Genomic DNA, 22,291 nt, shown 5'->3' on the forward strand with positions numbered 1-22,291 from the left:
ATCTCATGTTTTCTTCTGTCTGCATCCTCCCCTTCTCTAAAGTTCCCCATCCCTGGTAGGGTCCAGGATAAAGCAAAGTACTCACCATTGAATGGATAAATGATTGAATTTCCCAAAGGATGATTCAGACAGTTTTTTTTTTTCTTTGCCTGCAGCAGTTATCTTGATTTATTTTCTTGCTCTATTCTCTTGTATCTTATTTCATCAATTATTTCCTGTCTCAACTCTGTCTTCAACTTCTCTTCTTTCTGGGTCCTTGATCTCAATCAATAAACATGTTTCAGTCTCTTTCATCTGAAATAAATGAATAAACACAAAACAAAACAAACACAACCTTTCCCTTCACTCTGCATCCCATTCATTTACTCAGCATTTGTGACTGTGCCTACTATGTCCAGGGACCACGGCTGGTGCTGGTGGAGACAGAACAGTTGCTGCTGTCATGGAGGTAGCAAGGTGACTCGGACAGTAAATAGACAAATGAGAAGGGCTCCACTGCAGCTGTATTGTTCGAGGCTGGGCCCTTAGTGCCTCTGTTAGAAACCCTTCTGTCAGCTCTTCCTGTAGGCGGATGCAGCCTTGGCGACAGAGTGTGGGCTGGATCTCAGTCTCCTGGTCTCCCGGGTCTTCATAAGCTTGCACGAAGGTCCTCAGCAGGCCCACCCACTTCCCCCTCCCCAGCCTCCTTAGAGGAGTAGCTTGTAATTGCTGTCCTTTCTCCTTAACTAGCAGCCATCTGGCCTCAGTTCCCACCATGGGACCTGCATGCAAAGGCCCATGGGCTTCCGTTCTTAATCACATGACCTGGGGCCTTAGACACTACTGCGCGTTTCTCCATCAGATTCCACCTTCTCTTGTTCACCCCCTATTTCACTAGTTGCCCTTTCTCTGTCTTCCTTCCATATTTGTGTTCTGAGCTTCTGATACCAGTCCTCTTCTCTTCTCTGGTCTTTTCGCTCCATGTTCCGAGGGAGCAATCTCACCCATTCCCACAGCCTCAACCACATCTATCCACTGACGCATCCCACGTCATCTTCAGATCGCCACTCCCATGTTCCCAAGACCTGGCTTCATGGGCATGTGACCAGTGCAGTGGCACAGGACTCCACACTTAGGAGGGCCCTCATTTGAGATTTGATGCTCTGTGGCCACCATATTGAAATTCTTCAAAATTTTAACTTTGAATTTTGAATTTGTGTTTTGTAAATCTAGTAGTCTTCTAGGGCTGCCATAACAAAATATCGCAGACTGGAATGCTTAAACAACAGAAATGCATTTTCTCAAGGTGTGGAGACTGGAAGTCCAAGGTCAGGGTGTCAGCAGGGTTGGTCTCCTCTGAGGCTGTGAGCGAGGCATCTGTTCCAGGCCTCTCTCCTTGGCTTGCTGATGGCTGCCCGCTTGCTGCCTCTTCACAAGGTCATTCCTGTGTGCCCAGGTACCCCTGACGTCTGTCTGTGTGTCCTTGTCTCCTCTTCATATAAGGACACTAGTCATATTGAATTAGGGCCCACTCGTATGACCTCATTTCACCTTAATCATCTCTTTAAAGGCCCTGTCTCCAAATACAGCCACATTCTGAGGTACTGGGGGTTAGGGCTTCATCATGGGAAACTGGCGACCACAATTCTGCCCATAACAGCAAGTGAAGTCTGGTGGGGCAATGCAGCATGCACTGAGGGCTGAGTCTTGGCTCACTATGGTCCTGCCTTCTGCTGCCTCCCTGAGACATGTTCTCAGCTGCCAGCTCCCTGCCTCCTGGCCTGCCAGCTACCCAGCTATGCCCTCCCTTTGCCCCTAGAGGGGACCTGGGTTGGGGAGCTGGGCCAGTCAGGGTCCAGCCATCCTTGCCTAGGGCCAGCAGCACCCCTGCACATTTGGAGGTGATTTGGCAGGGGCGAGCCCCGCACCCACTCTGGGTATCCAGTGCATCCTGGCTGATGTTGCAATCCCTTGGGGGTGTCCATGGACTGGGCAGCAGGCTGTGATAAGGGAAACTGACTCCCTCACCTCCCAGCCCAGATCAGTCAGCCGCTTTGAGAGTTTGACTGAAGCTATCAAACCTCTCCTGTGAAAAGTTCACGTACACAGGCATCCACGATTTTAGACACTTTCAGGGTGTAATCGACTCTAGGAAGCTAACCTATGGGCCCCATGTGGTTTGGCTCTGCTTACCTTCCCAGCCTCATCTCAAAACTGCTCCCGCCATGCTGCAGCCCTCCTGAAGTATCGCAACCATTGTCTGAATGCATTGTTTCCTTCCATGCTTCCATATTTTTGCATATGCCTGCCGTATGCTTTTCTTCATTATCATTCTAAGAAACTACTATATGTCCTCCAAAATTAAGGTTACATTCTGTCTTCTCAGTGAATCCTTATTGTCCTCACCTAGGGTAAAAAAAGTGTTCCTCTAGGGCCTCTATGCATCTCTTTCATAAGATTTATAATGCTAACATCTGATTTTTCCTAACTTGTCTGTCGATTCTACTAGATTGCAAGCAGTTTTAAGGACAATAACTGTGTTTTAATCATTGCTATTTTCACAGTGCCTGGTGCAGAGCTAGCACAGTAAATATAAATGTTTGTTGAATGCTCAGATGAACGCACGCATGAATGAATGAGTGAGTGAGGAGCGGATGAGGTTGTAGTGAAGAGCGCGCACTTTGAAGTCAGACAGTCCTGGGTTTAAATCTTGGCTCTCTGAATGACTAGTGTTGTGACCTTGGGGAAATTATTCTTAAATCTCGGTTTTCCAATTTCAGAATGGGGCAAACAGAATTTACTCCAAGTAAACTGTAGTCAATTTATACTGACAAACAGCAGCTATAGCTATGTATAACTAAGTCTGATCACTAAATTTCTGTGAGCTTGAAAGGTATTTGGGAATGAAAAAACAAAATTAAAGGACAATGAAGCTGTGTTCTTATCGATTTATTTATTAACAACGACAACAGCAGAAACTCGTAAAATGTGCACAGCTTGCAAGGCAGTATGCTAGGACCTGCGGAGGAATTAAATAGAATGCAGCCTACGGAGGAGCTAAGCAGGCTTACAGAGGCAGAGGAGGAGCCCGTGCTAAAGTTAAACTCTAAAATGACAGGTGCCATAAGAGAGATATCAGATTTTAGAATAAGAGCTCATTTGAGGCTGGGGCAGTGAGGAAGGTTTCCTGGAAGAAGTGGCATTTGAGATGGACCTTGAAGGAAAGGTAGGAGGACATTGCTGGTACGGGGGAGGGAAGAAGGGAGCTGATGCAGCCGTGGAGAGGCAGAGTTACCTAGGAGAGAAATGGGAGCTCTGCCATCCTGTTGATGATGTTGCTCCCACTGGATGCTGCAGTTTCAGCCTCTGAAACTGACAGTTGGCGGCCTTTTCTATACAGTACAATGTGGCCTGTTCTCTGACTCATGAACCATTGGCACTCTGCCCAAAAGATAGGATTCTGACAGCCAAGGCAGAGACTGGCCTCTTTATACTGTTGCCTCCCTGCAGCAGCGGTTCTGTCTCTCTCTCTGACTGGTTTCTCCTCGCCTTGCCAACATGCGGTACAGGCTCTACTGCACAGGGGGTGATGGATGGCATCCTCATGGACGGGAATGTGCAACGGGAATCAATGCGGAGAATGAGAGGACGACCGAGTCTCATCACAGATGGTCAGATTCTGTCATTTAGAATTAAACTGCCTGTGGATGAGGCTGAGGAATGTACACACCGTTGAAAAGATGGTTTGCAAAATATTTCACTTTACATGTAACGATGAACTAGCTTTAAATAAAAAAAATCAATGAATCAGATGTCGTTTCCAGGAATCCTTTTCTGGCACCAGGAGATTGAGTTAATCACACCACCAGCAGCCTGCGTGTCTTCTACTGTTGCCGCATTTCCCTCACTGCAGGACAGTGGCGGCTAAGCAAGGGCTTTGGGGTGCCAGCTCCCTGAGCTTGAAGGCAGGCTCCTCCCTTCACCAATATATGACCTTGGACAATTCATTTAACACCTCTAAGCTACAGTGTCCTCCTCTGGAAAATGGAAATGGTAATAATACTGCCTAATTTGGTGCCTGTGAGTAGTAAAAGAAATGACGCATAAAATAAAGCACATCTCAGTGTGGGGAACCAGCAAGTGCCTTTTCCCCAGGTACCAGCATGATGTACTCTCTCATCCTCAGTTCTTTACTCAAAAGCCATCTGCACGGTGGGGCCATCTCCCACCACCTGATTTAAAATGGCACCCCCACCCTCAGCATGCTCTGTCCTCTTCCTGACTTACTTTTTCTCTACAGCGCCTATCGCCGTGGCATAGCTACATATTTTACCTCTTGGTTACGTATATTGCCCGTCTCTGGAATGTAAGTTCCAGGAGGCTGTGTGCGCAGCGCCGGATCAGCGTCGGGCCTGGAATAAGGACTCAAATATTTACCGGAAGGGAGTAGTGAGCCCCCTCGGCTAACTTGAAACCACTCCTGGCCCGGTCCTAGTCCCTCCTTTTGGGACCCTGTTCGGGGGACATTTGACTGTCCATTGGCACCTGTACAAGGCGATAGGAGGAGGAACTAAATTGAGGTGATAACTGAAGTAGCACATGATGGAGCACGCTGGCCTTATTGAACTTGAACCCAAGGCTGAGGATTTTTCATACATCTTGGTCATGCTGCCCCATTCCCTCCCGCTCAGCTCCGGAGCTCCTGTCACCAAAGTTGGACTGAGGGACCCACTGTAGAGCCCGGGAGGGCAGAGAATTCTCTCCGACTCCCTTTCCCTTTGCTCACGGCGGGCTCCTCTCCAGATGGAGCCAGGCCCGCGGGAGCAGGAGGGGGCTCGGCCAAGCTCGCCGCCTCCTCCCGCCTCGGCGCCCCCGGGCTCGCGAGGGCCCCGCGGCCGGGCGATCGGGCGGGAGCGCGCGTCCCCGCCGCACCGCGCGCAGCGCCGGGAGCCGGGAGCCGAGAGCCGGGCCGGGCGGCCGCGGAGGCAGCAGCTCACGCACCTCGGGGAGCGGCGCCCGAGGCGGGGCGGCAGCCGGTGAGCGCGGGCGGGACGGGCGGCGGGGCGCCGGGCGCCGCGCAGGGCAGGGCGCGGGGGTCGCGCGGCGCCGGGCCGGGCTTGCTCGGGTTTGGGGGCAGTTTTCAGTTTGCGTTTTTTGTTGGATGGAGCGGGAAGGGGAGAACTGAGGATCCAGGGGGCCCGGGGGAAGGGCGGGGACCCCGGGGAAGGTACCCAAGTTTAAAACCTTCCTCGCAGCCGGCCGATGTGCGCGTACCGCCAGAGCGCGTCCAGAAGGGCGGGAAGCGGCGGCGCTGGAGCTGGGGTGGGTCCCCCCTCTCGGCTGGGAGGGTCGGGTCACACCTCCGCCCGCCCGGGAGGAGACTGTCCTGCTCTGGTCCGCCCGGCACCGCTGTGCCCGCAACGAGAGAGCCCTTGCGGCGCGGGGATGCTGCCGGGCCAGGCGAAACGCAGTCCTCCGGCTCCGGGCGCGCGCCTCCTGCGGGGACCAGCGTTCTCAGAAGGATCCCTGCCCTGACAGTCGTCAATTCATTTTGTTTGCCCTGGGGAACATGCCCGCAGGCCATTTTACTGATTAGAGAGAAATAACGGTTTTGTTTCTCTCCCATGTCCATCCTTTCTGTGTAATTAATTGAGAAAGACAGAGTCGCCTCGTTAGGAACTTGTTTTGAGGCGTGGTTTCCGCCGCAGTCTAGATGACATGGGGAGTCCCGATAATACTCTGGATTTAATCTGACGACAAGGAAACGCTCGATGGTGCTCTGAAAGCGAAAGGAGCTTGGGGGAAAGTGTCTGTGCTCCTCCGGGGGAGAGAAGGGAGCTCCTGTAGAGAAATTAATTCTCATGAAAACTCGAAGGTAAGTGGTGGTACTTCCAGTTTACACGTGAAGAAAATTTAGTTGAGATATTAACTAAGTTTTCCAAGCTGAATGCCCCACTTAACACTAGTGGGGGTGGGGGCTTCTGTGAGGCTGGTGTCCCTCAGGTACGTCACATGGGGCGCATCACCAGGCATGCAGGTAGGGAAGTGGCCTGGGCCTGCAAGGATAAGGTCCAGACGGGAGAGGCCACCATGAGCTGGGGAGCCCACAACGGGGAGTTTTATTCTGATCAGGAAGAACATCCAGGGTTTATGGAAAAGGAGGTGATATTAAGAGGTGACTGGAGGAGGATGAGTTGCTCCCCGTGGATTGCTTTCTTTTCAAAATGACGTGGCCAGCCCAAACTTGGTTAAGAGGGTCTTGAAGCCTGAAACTGGGCTGGACGTTCAAAGCCCAAACGACATGCAGGCTAGAGCAGGCGAGAGAGATGAGAGCAGAGCCAGCAGACTTTTCAAACGAGGGAGATGTGAATCCTGGCCACATTCCAGAAGAAATTCTTAAAGAAGACAGCTCACAACTACCAGGAAACGATTTATAAGACAATTTATGCCAAACTAACTTCTTTCTCTTTTCTAGCACCCTCCTGGGCTGGAGATTGGGGCATGCCATATCCATTGTTTTTCAAATGTGGGTTATGACTCATTAGGGGAAAGATATCAATGTGGTGAGTTGCACCAGCATTTTGTAAAACATGAAATTCAATAGAAGGGGAGAGAAAACATTCGAGTGCATTGTATGTGCAAGGGTAACTATCGTTTTGTGACCTGTGTGTGTTGTTTTTCCTGCGACCTCTGGGTGGATGTGCAGACCTATTGTGGCCGTCCCTAGGCTAACTCCACTCTGCTCACAATGGGGGTCATTTTTTATCTTGCAATTTATATTATCAGCACATTCTGGAAAATGTAGCCTTCCCCCCCCCCCCCGCCATGTTTCTAGGCCACAGATGCTGAAGTATTTTGCCAATCGAAATTCATCTGTGAATCCTTTATTGTTGACATTTTAATGTCTTCCGTGTGACAGTACCTGACTAGGTGCCTTCCACTGCACAGTCTCCTTTAGTCCTCACAGCTGGGTGGCTGTCATTGTTTAGGTTTTACAAATGGAAGTTCCCAAAGCTAGGGACCTACAAACATTTCAGTCACTGACCACCTCCTCCCCCATCATGGCCAGTCTACAGTGTGTCCTGCCTGTGCAGAGGCATTGTACAAAGTCTCATGCTGTCCCTAAGGAGAAGATGGGGGGAGAGTGGACATACAAGGTCTGTCCCCGCCCCTGCACCTCCGTGGGTCGTTCATCAGGAGAAAGACATGGAAGGGACATTTATCAGAGTTGTGGCAACTACAGGTCTGGGAGAATACTCTTTGAGGCCCCTTTTATGTCTGGACAAGAGATAATAATACTGAATGTTGAGCTCACAGTAGGGTTGAAGGTCTAGTTCTGCATTTAGCTTCAGAGAGTCAATTAAAGGTGTAAAGGCTGGGGGGTCCCCGCTGAGCAGCAGTTCATGTGAAAGGAAAAGCCTGGGGGTTTCCATGGCCCACTGCGCCCTGAAGGAGCCGTAGTGTGAAGCAGCCATTCAATAGCAAACTTGGGTTGCCTTTTTTCACAGACATATGTATGGTGCTTACCATGTGCCAGGCATACTTAGGAGTGCTTCACAATTTTATCTCAATCCCTATAACAACCCAGTGAAGTAGTGAAGGCACACGGGGTTAAGTACTCTGTCCAAGGTTATGTAGCCAGTAAGTAGAACTGGGATTAGAACCTGGGCCCTTAACCACTGCCGTCTGCCCCCACCCTGTGGCGTTTCCATCACAGGAGCCCAGGGTCCACTGTACTCAGCCTCAAGTCTGGCGGCCCCTGTATAGAGGACAAGGCCCAACTTCAGGGTATCCAGAGGGAGGTGACCTGGCTGAGGAGAGTCTGAACACCCGACCATGTGAGGAGCAATGAGGGTTTAACCGCGGCCGGTAAGGAGGCCAGTCCTGAGATGTCTGAGGAAGAGGAAGTAGGTTTGTTCCTGGTGGCAGGTCAAGCCAGTGCTGGGTGACCTCCCGTCAGGACTGGGGAGAAGATTCCCCACCGGGTGAGGGATCTGTTGAATTTATTTCCCTGAGTGCCCCTGTCAATGCTCAAATTCCTCAATTTTATTAGATATATGAGTAAAAATAATTGGAAATTAATCATCTGTCGTGAGCATTTATGTGTGTGTATGTGTAAATAGGGCACTAAATTTACTGAGGCACACATTCAAGTTATGTGAAATTCCACAGGAAGGTGCTAGACTACCAGGTAGAAATTTCAAGGGAGATATTTGAGAACTTTTCCATAACTCACAAACCCCACTGGCCCCTTCAAGAATATGAGGATTGAGAGGGGAGGTTTTATTAGAGAGGTTTCTTCGGCGAGGTCTGTCATCAATTCCTTCATCCTGAGGCTAGTGAGGGGGCTTTCATGGGACCACTCGGTGAGCTGTACATGTGTTTCCTGCATTTGCGGCTCACGTGGTGGCCGGGGCAACAGCATCACCTGCCTTCCCAGAGTTCGTCGGGGCAAAGGATGCCTGAGGATTTCCTGGGGACCAGTGGGGCCACGTGGGAGAGAGGGCTGGCCTGGAGCTGCTCTAAGTTCAGCCCAGCAGCTAGAGTTTCCAGAAATTCAGAGGCTAAGGTAGGAGTGAGCAGTCAGATAAGGGAGAATGAGTGTCACGGAAGCACCCACAAGGAGAGTGTTTGAAGATAGTCAATACTGTCTCGCCCTCGTCCTCCTGCTTTGATCTTGGAGAGGTGAGAAACTGACCAGCGGCTGGGCATGAGGTGGAGGAGGAGAAAAGAGGCCAACCATCCCCAAGTCCGTGCAGGAGACCAGCTCACGGCAGGGGCCGGCTGGGATGGGGCGACAGATTTGATGGTGTAACTAGGTTGGAGTTTCTTTATTTCCAGGCTGGGCATTTTAATTCTTTAGGGACTTTGAAATGGTTACTTCAGCAGAAAAGCCATGGGATCTGCTCAGGTGTTCGTCTGAGGCCAGGGAAGATGGCCTCACTGGATGCATTTTAAGAGGCAGTGGACGAGAAAAATAAGATTGGCATTTGACGGAGTCCCCCAGTTGTGCTGGCTCAGAACATGGGTTATATGTGCTTGGGTTGAAATATTCCAGATTAGCAGCCTGCTTGCTTGATGTTACACATACTTCAGGCAAAGGAAGACTCGGGGGTAGCAGCATTTAGAAAAGGAAAGAAAATGTTTACTTGCCCCGAGTCCAAGGGCGTTGGGCTTCAGAAGACTGGCTCATCAGATGAACATGTAATAAATACTTGCAGGGAAACACCCCATAAAGTGACCAGAGTTCTCAAGTGTACGTTAGTCCGTTGTTCATAGTGGAGAACGGCTTTCTCACACGGTTGTCATATTCCCCAAAGCCATGACTTATCTTCAGACATCCACTAGCAAAGAGGGAAAAAACTGATCTTTTCTTAGGGAGGCCAGGCTTATGAGACGTGTTCAAGGTTTTGTTATTTTGGGGACCAACTTCAGGGCAGAGTGGCCATGTTGTTTCTGGCTTATTTCAGAGTCAAAGTGGTTATTTTTTTTCTTGACTGGAGTATAAGCAGTGCATGGTCCCATTGGAAAGAGAGAAGAATACATCTTTGCTTCTCCCTCCGCGCAAATGTGATTCTTTTTAATCCGTGATGGTGCTGCTGAGGTGGGAAGGTAGAAAGTGGAAGGTGAGAATCTCTTAATGAGATGCTAAAATTGTGGAGGTTAAAGTCTGGGTTTAATTGTTGCTCAAGTCTGTGGCATTTTTGCCTGACTAGAGAACATTAGTAAATTTTATAACCCTTTAAGTGAAAATAATTTACAAACTTCAAATTCTTATTCTCTTCAGAGGTGTGTTTGTCATTCATTTTCCTCATCCCTGGTGACAGCAAAAACAGCTAACGCCGAAGGTGGGCGGCCCAGGGAGCTGCTTCTGACCGGTTGGCTCCGAAGTTGCCTGGTTGATCAAGAAGGAAAATTAGGGGATGAATGAGGATATGTGGTTGTAAACATCACCTGTTTTTCTCCAAACCTTCGCGTGAATCGTCCCAGAAAATATAATTCTATCTTGCGTAAAAAAAAAAAAAAAAAAAGGAAAGAAACTAAAGATGAAGATCTCAAGTTCCAGAAACTCTATCATGTAAACCTACTATATTCCTACCAGTTCCTCTTTAAAATTTCCCCTAGTTTACCTCGGTCAGAGAGGAGAGTTAACCCATAGCTGTGGGAGACCAAAGCAGAGGCCACGGCTGCCAGAAGCAAGTATATGTTTATCTTGACCATTCGTTTAATATTTGCAGTTTACTCTGTACCAGATCTGTAGTTATTTGATATAAAAAAAGTAAATCCTCCAGGTCTTTTCTTACAATTGCTGCTCCAGGAAGATGAGCCAGGTGGGCCCAAGACTTTGGTGGCTATTTGGCCTCGTCAGTCCTAGGCAAGCACAGGGGGGACCTACTTTCTGCCCCTCGCTTTACAAGGCCCCCTCTGGCTCTCTTCTGGCCGGGCCCTCCCTGCATGTTGAGGAGGCCCCGGGGTGCCTGGAGCCTTAGCTGCCCTCCTCCACGGAGCTCTCGTTTGCTTGTGATCAGGGACTGTCCTAAGGTGGCAGTGGGTGGGCTAGGCGGAGGAACTAGAAGCCACACACCCTGGTTTAAGAAATCCAGACCTGAGAGGACAAGATGATCATTAGAAAGTGCAGCTTTCCCGCAGCTCTGTCTCGAGCTCTTAAATAAACCGCTGTGTTAGTTTAAATTTCCTTTTCTGTGGAACAGAGATTGAAATACCCCGTCCTTCTCCTTGCTTGTTTGTGAAAAGAATGGTTCGGCTCAGGGCTGTAAAGAATGGTGTGTGCTACCCGAGACAGATACCAGGAGCAATAAATACAAAGCAGGCTCGTTTGCCAAATCATCCTCAAGGTGTTTTAAGAAAGGCCAGTCTCTTTCTCCTTAGTCTCACTGTGCCCAGTGTTTCAACACTCCACTAATTAAAATGGACAGGGCGTTGTTTTCCTAGTACCGTTAAAATGGAAATTCACCGGGCAGTGAGTTGATGTTTTCTAACAGCAGCTGGATGAATCAGTGTGAGGGTCCAGTGAGAGGCAGTCTGATCCTTAGGGAGTCTGGTTTGTGCTGTCTTCTTATTCAAATGAGAGATTCCAGTGATCAGGCGATGGGATTTGAGAAAAAAGAGAAAGTCCTCGTGGGCTGAAATCGCTGGACAGGACTCCGTGGGGGAGGTGGTAACTGAGCTCTGCTCGCAGAGGTAGGCAGGAAAGGAGAGAGAGGAATGGCAGACCGGGCTGGCAGGTGGAATGGAGCAGGCAAAGGCTCAGAGGACCATCTTTGAGGGCCTCTCCCAGGTTTCTGTGCCATTATGAGCCATCCTTTTCTTCATGACCCTGTTGCACCTGTTGTCTGTTTGTGTCATCAGGCTCTTGTTGCTCCCTAACCTGTGTGTGTGTGTGTGTGTGTGTGTGTGTGTGTGTGTGTTTGAGAGGGTAAAGTTCAGCAGGGGAGAACATGATTCCAAATACAAGCCTGAATTCTTTGAGGGTACAGGCCTTGACCTTTCAGACCCCACTCAATCTCTTATAGTTGAATCACAGTGTTCGAATATCCTTGTTGGGCTGAATTGACTCATACTAATTTTAGCATGTTCAAAACTAGTGTTCTTCCTCCCTGAAGGACATGTTGATAAGAACGTAATAAATCTATTTGTTGAAGATGGCGTTTGGTGGGATAGATTAATGGCATTTGGAAAATGGTTTTCTTTCCAAAAATATATTTGTGGGTTAGTGACGATAGGAGTGGTTGGTATAGTAGGTCATTTTTAATGGCCTTTCTAGGACAGTTTATTTAATTAATTCCTCAAAGAGAACACTGGTTTGTAAAAATTAATTTCAGCAGCTGAGTTAGTTTGCGAGGGCTGCCATAACAAAATACCAAAGCCGGGGTGGCTTAAACGACAGAAATGCATTTTCTCATGGTCTGGAGACTGGAAGTCGAAGGTCAGGGTGTCGGCAGGGTTGGTCTCCTCTGAGGCTGTGAGGGAGGAATCTGTTCCAGGCCTCTCTCCTTGGCTTGCAGATGGCCGTCCTCTTGCTGCCTCTTCACATGGTCGTTCCTCTGTGCACAGGTGCCCCTGAGGTCTCTCTGTGTGTCCTCGTCTCCTCTTCTTATAAGGACACTAGTCAGATTGGATTAGGGCCCACCCATATGACCTCATTTCGCCTTAATCACCTCTTTCAAGGCCCTGTCTCCAAATACAGCCACATTCTGAGGTACTGGGGGCTTGGGCTTCAATATATGCATGTTGCGGGGACACAGTTCAGCCCATAACAGCACCATATCTGTATTTCACTATAGAGATACACACACACATTGTGGATATCACTCACTCATAGGTCGGGAGTTGGAGCCAACTTGACAAGATATAAGAATAACAACAAACATACACATGCACACACACGATTTTTACAAATAGACATACACTATTGAGTTTGTGATGCAACTGGAAAGCAACCTAGTATTTATTAAGTTACAGAATCTTAGATCTGGAAGGGAATTTCACCATGTACATTTCTTTCAGTCCTTTTCCTTTGCTTTCAGAGGAGTGAATATTTAAGCCATTTCAGTGGCTAGTATGTGAAGGCAGTGGGCAGAGGTAACATAATGCAGACCTGCACGGAAGTATCTGCTTGCTGGGAATAGATTGATGTCAGGCTGCCCCTCTCCTTTCTTGGAGATTATTTCATGACTGATTGGAGGGTGTTTAATATGACCTTTTGTCTATGAAATGATAATTGTTAATAGTAGTTATTTTTTAAAATTTCCTTTACTTGGTAAAATAAAAATGTCAGCAACCCTATTTTCCAGGTCCATGAGATCTCCCTGGTCTCCAAAAAACACTCCCCAGAGACTGGAGCCAGTTCTGTGAGATTAAGGCACTTCCTCTTTGTCATTGGGAAGCAAGTGACTTTAAATGGAATCCATGAGAAGGCCCTGGAAGCTTTGGACTGATGCCTTGTAATGGACTTATGCTGAAATGAGCTGGGCTAATGACAGGGACAACGGAAGGTGGAGCTTATCCAAAGGAGAGTTTGGGACACAGTCAGTGTGTTTCCAGGACTAGTCAGGGTGAAAGGACCGTGGCTGGCACAGAACAGTATTCTTCAAGCTTCTCCCTGGCGTAGAGAAGGGTGGTTCCTCACAGCATACACAGAGTATTCTTTTTATGTGGCAAGGAATCACCACAGGGGCTGGGTCCTTGAAGACTGGCCATGAGGAAGGCCCCATGTGGGGAGGGTGCCTGCGTGTCCCAGCACCATCTTTTGTCCCGTGGGGTAGTCTTTTGCTTTGAGGAGCTCTCAATTACCCTCCACGACGCCCACTCCCCACCAAGGACATTGGTCGGGAAGTGCTGATTTTTATTATTTTTACTTTAAAAACTTTTTAGAATTATTTTTTATTTTGATAAAATATACATAACATAAAATTTGCCATTTTTAAGTGTACAACACAGGGCCAGCCCTGATGAACTAGTGGTTAAAGTTTGGCACTATTACCACTTTGGTGGCCCAGGTACATTTCCGGGTCACGGAACCAAACCACCCGTCTGTCAGTTGCCATGCTATGGCGGTGGCTCACATAGAAGAACTAGAAAGACTTACAACTAGGATGTCCAACCATGCACTGGGGCTTTGGGGAGAAAAGAAAAAGAGGAAGATTGGCAACAGTTGTTAGGGTGAATCTTTCCCTGTAAAAAAAAAAAGCATTAAGTGTACAATGCAGTGACATTAAGTACATTCACATTGTTGTGCAACCATCACCACTATCCATCTCCAGAACTTTTTTATCATCCCAAAGTGAAACTCTGTATCCCTTAAACAATAACCCCCATTCCCTCATTCTCCCAGCCCTTGGCAGCCATCATTCTACTTTCTGTCTCTATGAATTTGACTACTCAAGTACATCATATGAGAGGAATCATGCACTATTTGTCTTTGTGTGTCTGGCTTATTTCACTTAGTATAATGTTTTGAAGGTTCATCCATGTTGTAACAAGTGTCAGAATCTCCTTCCTTTTGAAGGCTAATAATATTCCGTTGCATGTGCATACTACATTTGGTTTATTCATTCGTCTGCTAGTGTACATTTGAATTGCTTCCACTCTTTGGCTATTGTCAATAATGCTGCTATGGACCTTAGTGTACATACCTGTTGGAGTCCCTGCCTTCAGTTCTTTTGGGTGTACACCCAGAGGTGGAATCATAAGGTAGTACGTGCTTAAATTTTTGAGGAACTGCTATACTGTCTTATAATTACAGCAGCTACATCAGTTTACATTCCCACCAGCAGTACACAAGGGTTCCAATTTCTCTACATCCTTGCTAATGCTTGTTGTTTTGTTTGCTTTTTTATAATAATCATCCACTGGATGTGCAATGGTATCTCATGATGCACTGCTTTTTGAGAGTTGGTTCTTTGACTCTAGTACTTTTAAACATACTTTTACTGAAGGCTCAAGAATAGAGCAAAAATAAATAGACAGCAATGGGACCGAGAAAACCTAACTGTGCTGGGGTGATCAACTTGAGATTCTACCGGTGTCCTCAACATCCCTAGAAATTGTTGAAGTCCAGACCAAGAAAAGCAAGGTCCAGAAAGAGACAGGAGTTAACCCTATGACATTTCTGTGGTGAGGACCCCAACTCTACCATGGGAGCAGCCTCACTTTGTGCCCGCAACAGGGCGTTCGTATTGGGGTACAAGACAAACAGCACAGCATCCTGACACATGCGTAGCGGGGTAGAGGAGTAGAGCTCTGTTTTATCGTGTTACATAACTCCTTTGCCCTAAGTCCACATTCACCAGCTAATCTTCTGATCTTAAATTTTGTTCCCCAGACAGTGTAAAACATGTGCTCTGATCTGCTTGGACATTTTATTCCTCATTGTAATTCAACAAATTGATGATCTGGCTATAAATCATTCTTCTATGCTTGGTCAGCGTGACTCAGCTCATCAGGGCTTCCTCACCCCCGGAGGACCATGAAAACCCAGCTTCCTACATCTGCAGAGTTGGGGCTGCAGTGTGGCGGCCAGGGGCCCCCCAACACATATCTTGGAGCCATGTTTCATCTCTTGGGAAATCCTCTCCAGCAGAGGTTTTATAACTTCCTTTTGGGGTGTTTTTTCCCTGTGTGGGCATGATATTCTTCTCAATCTTCAGTTGAAGTCTCTGTTAGAATGGGAGAACTCTGCTCCCAGGGTCAGGGTTGAGAAAGAGAGTGAAACAAGATAATTTTGTGCTTCTCCACATTATGAGAAACTGATTCAACAAGTATTTATTGTGTGTCTGCTATGAGCCAGGCCTCGTGCACATTGCTGGAAATATAGCAGTGAGCAAAGCAGAGGAGGCCCCTGTCTGGTTAGTACTTGGGGAAGAGAGAGCGGAGGAAAGAGAAGGCCCTAGAGGTTTGGTCCGTGCAGTCCTCTCATAGTCTGTACTGTGGTGCACGGTGAAGATCTGATTTTAGATGGTCAAGCATGATTCCTTGCTGGATTTGTTGCCTCCAGAAGTGCTTTAGGAATATCCAGCTAGCTGGTCCCACCATAAGCCCGACTCATAATTATGCAGTATCTCATTTGATTTCTGTGTGCTCCTGCCCACCTAGATGCTGGTAAGCTGGGTGCACCATCAGTTGTGGTTTGAGTGCTGGGCACCCCTCTTTGCAATGAGGGAATTAAGCTTCTAATGCTGTGGTTCAGAAATTCCGACCTTGGGCTCCTGAGACTCGAGAGCACGGCCCGGCCAGACTTTACCTTTGGTTTCTCAGATGTCTTTGCTGGAGAGAGATTGGGTGATGGGTCAAGAGGGTGACTTCTCTGTGGTGTGCTGGGGACAGTTGTTCCAAGGAATAGGAGGAAGAAAGACATAAGAGCAGGTAGCTAATGAGACCTTTATGGCCTAGGCCAGAACAGAGGTTGGTGTCCCGGGTGGCATGCCCACTTTTGAAGTTACAGGATTAAAGAGAGAGGTGACAGAATGCCTGCAATTGGGAATTTTGATCTCAAATCTAAATGGGTCCTTAGGTCTTCTTTCTGCATAGAGGCTGGTCACCCTGGGTCTTTGGATCTGTGGCGTCTGCTGGCAGCTTCTTGGAGTGCCTTTCTGGCTGTGCTGTCGGTTGTGTGCATGTGTATGTGTCTGCATGCTCATTTTTCAGGATCTGTGGGCATCTTTTGGATCTTAATGTGCTGGTCCTGTGCCTGAGTTGCTGGTCACTTAGAAAACTCATCTGCTGATGTTTACCCCTTAACCTGGAAAGAAAGATTGTCCGATTCCGAGGAAACAGCCCCCTTGGAATGTGTACCCATCATAACCCACCGAGGATATTGATGAAGAGCCTTTATTCACTGCACAGAAGGTTCCATGTCCCGTACAGCTCCCCAAATTCCAGGAGGTGGAGAGAATTCTTGACTTGTCTTTAAGAAGGAAAGAGGGTTCCCAGGAGTGCGTGGGAAGCTGGGTTGGAGGAGGATTGAACAGCCAGCAGAAAGGATGAAAGTGTTGGGAACATGGATGGGAGAAGGGGTGATGTTTAGGCAGACGTGACAGTGTCTGGGGCCAGCTAATCACGCTTTCTCTATTTGGGGTTGAGGTCTTCCCTCCCACCCCCAGCCTCGTAAGCTGGCTTAACCTGCCTCATGTACACCTGGAAAAGATAAGCTGCCTTTCCGCGTGTGGCTTTGAGGTGTAGGCATAGTTTTTCATTCTCTTTTTTGTTGGCAAGGGTGCTTTCAACTGCTCAAAAGAGCAATTAGTCTCTCTGCGCTGTTCCAGGAAGCTTGTTTAGGATATATTTCCTCTGGAACAAGTTATTTTTAATGATGCTAACATTATGAAGAAATCCGACATTGAGAAAATCTCCCCAGAGATGCTCAGGAGCAGCGGAGGCGCAGAAGGCAGCTGTTCCCCCAGCTCTGCATTTCCTGTCTGCTGTGCTCAGGAGCGAGCAGCTGCCTGCTTTTCCGCAGCCCTCCTCATCCCCACTATGAGGAAGCCCTGGTGCCAGACCGGCTCTCCCTCCCTGTGTGTTATGGCCCAGACATTCCTCGCTGTGGTGAGAATATCAGACTCTGGGGGCTGCCACCCAGACATGCTGGCAGTTTCTAAATGGCGAAACGGTGCCAGCTCTGCTTCTGCAAAGCTCAGAAAGGCAACCCTGGGCTTCAATTATGGGTGTTATACAAAATGCTTTCTACAGCCTTTTGGTTGTTCTTGGTCCTTGTGCATTTGATGGCCCAAGCTGATTAATTTGAAACTTGGAGGAAAAAATATAGCCTCATGGAGTTTTCCAAGGGTGCTAGGTGACTGCTTGAAAGGAGAGGCCAGAGGTTCTGTCCTCCAGACCTATCTTTCGGATTCAAGAGGTGAGAGGAGATAGCCAGTGAAAACAGAAGCCTTTTATTGCAGGCTGCTAAGATGGTTTCTGCTCCGGGAGAGGCCGTCCAGCATTTCATTCTGCTTCCCCGGAGAACCTCGGCTAGGCTGGCTCTGTTATCACTCACTCTTGTCTCCAGGTGTTTCTCAGGGCTTTCCTCTTCTCCTAAAGGATGGTCTTTCCACTGTCAGGAGCTGTGCATGCATGACTTTCATTCCCTTTTGGTCTCCATCCGTCTCCAAATAGTTCATATAGATGAACAGAAATAGTGTAAGGGAGCGAAAAAGAAGGAATGAAAAAACATTCTCTATGGTAAGTGAGGGGTTGATATTTCTTCATACCTAACTCCTTTACAGATAGATTTTATTTGCTGTTCCTGGCCGGGCCAGTGAGGGTGGTGGGAATGCTTCTTTCTGGCCTGAGAGAGTAGCGAGAAGACCTGCAGTCCTGTGGGCCTGGGCAGCCACAGACAGGGGTCACCACTGCATGCCGACATGGGGCACAGCATAGCTGTGGGAGTGCTGCTCAGGCAGAGAATGCAAAACACTCTCCCATCTTTATCTTCTTCATTGTTTTATGTACTTGTGCTGTTTTTCTGTTATCCATTTTGGTGCAAGATGAAGCCTAGAGCCTCTCTCTGCTCTGCTTATTACATTGGTTGTAATGCTGATTTCCGATAAAAATAATAGGATCTAATCAGACTTTATCTTATTTTCCTTAAAAAAAGAGAGATTATTGCCATATTTATCACTTGATGGAGCAGCTTGAGTCCCACGATATACGTGTTTCTTATTATAATTTTTAAACCATCTAAACAAATGTCTTTTGAGTTATTTTTTTATTGTTATTTTAGTCATTTGTCTAGAGCACGTAGATCAATGAACCACATGGTGAATTTGATAGGAATTGGCTGTTAGGGGAGTTGGTGATGTCTGAAGAACAAGCCTGGGCTTTTCCATCCCAGACTCAGATTTCTTAGCTTATAATAGTAGTGCTGGCTGCTGGTTACTGATCTTAACCTGGGTCCTGGCTCCTCACATTTCATGCAACATCACATTTAATCCTTACAGCAACTCCGTGAAAATAAGTACTGTTATCATCTTCATTTAGATCATTTTTTTCCCATGGCTCTGGAGGTGTTGGCAAACTTTCTGTAAAATAACAGAAAGTAAATATTTTATGCTTTTTGGACCGTACTATCTCTGTTGCAGCTGCTCAGCTTTGTTGTTCTAACACCAGAGAAGCCATAAAAATACAAAACAAACAAGGGTGGCTGTGTTCCAATAAGACTTTATTTATGGACTCTGATACTGGAATTTCATATAATTTCCTCATGTCATATGAAATACCATCCTTTTGATTGTTTTCAACTATTAAAAAATGTAAAAACATTCTTCACTTGCAGGGTGTTCAAAAACAGGCGGTGGGCCGGATTTGCCAACTCCGCTGTAGATGACGGGAGAAGGCAGGGAAAGAGGAGTGGGTGAGGGTGGGGTTGTTGGGAGGAACACTCCTGGGGGGTGACCAGCACGTGTGCAGGTCACAGAGAGCATTAAGTATTTGAGGAACTGCAAGAAATGCAAGTGCCCGTAGATGGGGTACGAGGCAGAGAAGAGGAAAGAGCACGGCCCAAGTCACGACCTTGTAGGACATGTTAAGGATTTTGGACTTTGTCCTTAGAGTAATGGGAAACCTAAAAGTATTAAGCAAAGGAGTAACAAGGGCAATTTGTCTTTTAAAAAGATCGTTGGCCGATGTGTGGAGGATGGATCACAATAGGTTAATAAGAGTAGAAGCAGAAAAACCAGGTAGGAGGCTGGAGAAGTGGGCCAAGTGGGTAATGATGGTGGCTACTAGTGACCATAGCCAGAATTGTTTCCTGATAGCAACATCCTCAGCCAGTCAGGATGATCACTGCTGCAGATGAGGAAAGTGTGGCTGGAGAGATGAGTGTCTTGCCTGGCCACATAGCAACTGGAGGCAGAGCAAAGGCGAAGACCCTGGTCTTCCAACTTCAGATCCAGCGCCTTTTCTTCCTGCATGGTGTGAAATTCTTACCATTCTCAAACAGAACCTACGTTTATCCTAATCTACCATTATCTCTAAACCCTCTAACGGAAGAGCTACTTCTCTCCCACACAATTCTTTTCTTCTGGAGAAGGGCTCATGAGTGAGGATAGTGCTTCTTGGGTTGGCGTTGTTAATTTTCATTTCCTGAGGAAATTTATTTCATCATTGAAGGAAATAATCTCTTGAGGAAATAATCTCTTGTTCAAACACTAGAAACGCCAAAGGTGATACCATGGTAATGGTTTTATGTTATTTTAGTGCTGGTGTTAGAACGGTAGCTGAAAACTTACTTAAAGGTCAGCTTTCCTTAAAATTTGTGTAGCTTTCTTTCCCATGTGAGAACTGTTGCTTTCATTTGGAGGAATGCTTGGTCTGGTGGGGCACTCAGAGTCACAGTCCAGTTCTGATACTGGCATGCATCTCTGGATCAGAGCACACCATCTTTTAAACAACATGATGCGAAAGGGTTTGGATCTGTTTCTGCGGGGTCCAGGGCTGGGGGTGGGGGAGAAGGGAAGAGGGAAAGGTGAGACTCATGCTTTGGGGCAGAGGGGGTGGTAGTGATTTTTGCCTCAGTTTCCCTGGGGGTTGTGCTCTGTGTGCTGAGTGATACTAACCTGTGGGGGAGTGGGAGAGGGGGAACTTCAGAAAGCTCTTGGCAGGTGGGACCCAGTGGTGGTGACTGCTCAGTGATTCTTGGTTTTGGTTGGTATTTCTTTGAAGTTTCCCCGTATATTACTGTTATTTGTCAATTTGTATTCTTTCTCCATTGTAAGGGAAGGTCTGGGGCTGTCTCTCAAGCAGCTCCTTTGTCCCACAATGTACAGTGTCTCGCATACAGTAGATGCTCAGTGTTGAATACTGGCTCTATTGACTTGTCACCTTTTGCATCCATGCTGCTCAGTGCAACCTCTTCTCTCAAAGAAGCCAGAGTTGTGTGTGTGTGTTTGTGTGAGGAAGATTGGCTCTGACCTACATCTGTTGCCAGTCTTCCTCTTTTTTTTGCTTGAGGAAGATTGTTGCTGAGCTGATATCTGTGCCAATCTTCCTCCATTTTATGTAAGATGCCGCCACAGCGTGGCTTGACGAGCAGTGCTAGGTCCACGCCTGGGATCTGAACCTGCAAAACTTGGACCGCCAAAGCGGAGCGTGTGAACTTAACCAGTATGTCACCAGGCTGGCCCCAGAAGTCAGAGTTTTTTAATCTAAAATCATCACAAAGAATATACTTGAGACATCCTGAAAATAGGACAAATTTCAGGAGCAAACTGGGCAAGATTTGGACTTCCATTGAGGATCTTCTCGTATTATATGATTTTTGTTGCTCATTTCTCTTTTTTCCACCCCATTTCATTAGACTAAGGTTGCATGTCTTTATTGTTGCATTGTAGGTGCTCAATAGGTAGATACTGAGCTAGTTCACTTCTGACACTGATTTTATTTATTCTCTCTAGGCTCCTTACATACTCATGCAGTTATTGGTGGTGAGGCTGAAGTTGTAAGCTCAGGCTTTGTGATGTGTTGTCTCCCTTCCTTCTTCCATCAGTTATTGAAAGTTGATTATGTGGTAGGCACTGGGTTAAGTTCTGGGGACAACAGGAAAAGAAGACATGGTGTCTGATTTCAAATACATTCTAGTCTAGTGGAGAGAGAAAAGGAAATAATGGCCACATGGTAGGAAGTGCAGACAGCCAGTGAGGGCCCCTCCCTGACTTGGTTGATAAGACCTCCCTGAGGACTTTGCCTGCTCGACTCCTGAATGTGGTCAAGAGCAATGAGAGTCCCTGTGCCATCCTGGATGAATTAACGGTTCTGCACTTGCCTTTCTCCGTTTGTGCAGGGTGGAGATGTCTGCCCAGAGGTTAATTTCTAACAGAACGTCCCAGCAATCCGCATCTAATTCTGATTACACCTGGGAATATGAGTATTATGAGATCGGACCAGTTTCCTTTGAAGGACTGAAGGCTCATAAATGTAAGTCTTATACAATTCCCCATTGTGAGCATAATATGCATTTGCCTAAACCTGTGAAATCCCCAGTGATTACTTTTCCTGAACATTCTATCTTTTTCACAGAACACTGTCCTCTACCCCCTCAAGCCCCAGACAACAAAACATAGGCTGATTACTCAGGGATGGCGTTACAAGAGGGCCTTGGTGATTCTGAGCGATGAAGAACTCGAAAGATTCCCTTAGTGGGGAAATATGAATCAATGTCATTCTCAAATTGCAGTATTTTCTTAAAGCATTAACGATTCCAGCTCTTCCAAACTGTTTGAAAATTTGGATTATCAAAAATGTGTGCAAAATAAAATCTGGCACTCTTATTTGAAGAACCTTTTTTTGTAACACTTGGTCAATGGCATTCTTTCAGCTTCGTTGGTTTTCTGGAGCCGTGGAGAACAGTCGATCTGTGTGTTCATAAAAACGGACGAGAATAGCCTGCGATCATTCCTAACTCAGTGTTATAGGCATGAATTGTGTTTCATGTTATTGGAGTGATAAATGATCCAGCACAAAGCAAGGAAATAGAATCCTGTGAAAAGTTACTGTTCAACTCCAGTCGTAACTGAATGCTGACCAGCCAACATTGAGGCATCTTTGTTTTCTTAAGTAGAGTTGACGTAATAAACGGGAGCTGCTGCCCCCTCCCTTGTCCTGTCGTGTTACCTGTAAATACTCCAGAGATGTTTGGTTGTTTCAGAATGAACATCCGCAGCACTACAAAAATTTTAGGTTCTTAACTGATTCAGATTAATAGGAAATATGAAAGAGATTAGAATGGAGATGCAAATGTGGCAAAGGAAGTGCTTTCACTCCTGTAGTATTTCCTGGCCGCTGCCACTCTGACGTGTCT

At 47.2% G+C, this 22,291-nt stretch overlaps 1 protein-coding gene across 9 annotated transcripts in view; it reads left to right on the forward strand.

Moving 5' to 3' along the window:
* The first annotated feature begins 3,079 nt into the window (after positions 1–3,079).
* The window catches only part of MRAP2 (melanocortin 2 receptor accessory protein 2), a 45,131-nt gene continuing 25,919 nt past the window's right edge, over positions 3,080–22,291 (forward strand). Inside the window, exons 1-4 of one of the 9 annotated variants that reach the window (XM_070559146.1) lie at positions 4,875–5,015; positions 5,638–5,854; positions 6,455–6,542; positions 21,275–21,408. In XM_070559146.1, coding sequence (XP_070415247.1) covers positions 6,538–6,542; positions 21,275–21,408 — 139 coding nt within the window. In that variant the 5' untranslated portion in view covers positions 4,875–5,015; positions 5,638–5,854; positions 6,455–6,537. Of the gene's footprint in view, positions 3,206–4,641; positions 5,016–5,036; positions 5,855–6,454; positions 6,543–17,020; positions 17,044–17,406; positions 17,677–21,274; positions 21,409–22,291 lie in introns of those variants that run through there. The other 8 variants (XM_070559143.1, XM_070559144.1, XM_070559147.1 and 5 more) reach the window with 8 other exon arrangements.

The sequence above is a fragment of the Equus przewalskii genome, chromosome 9, assembly GCF_037783145.1.
Source record: "Equus przewalskii isolate Varuska chromosome 9, EquPr2, whole genome shotgun sequence".
Lineage (NCBI taxonomy): Eukaryota > Metazoa > Chordata > Mammalia > Perissodactyla > Equidae > Equus > Equus przewalskii.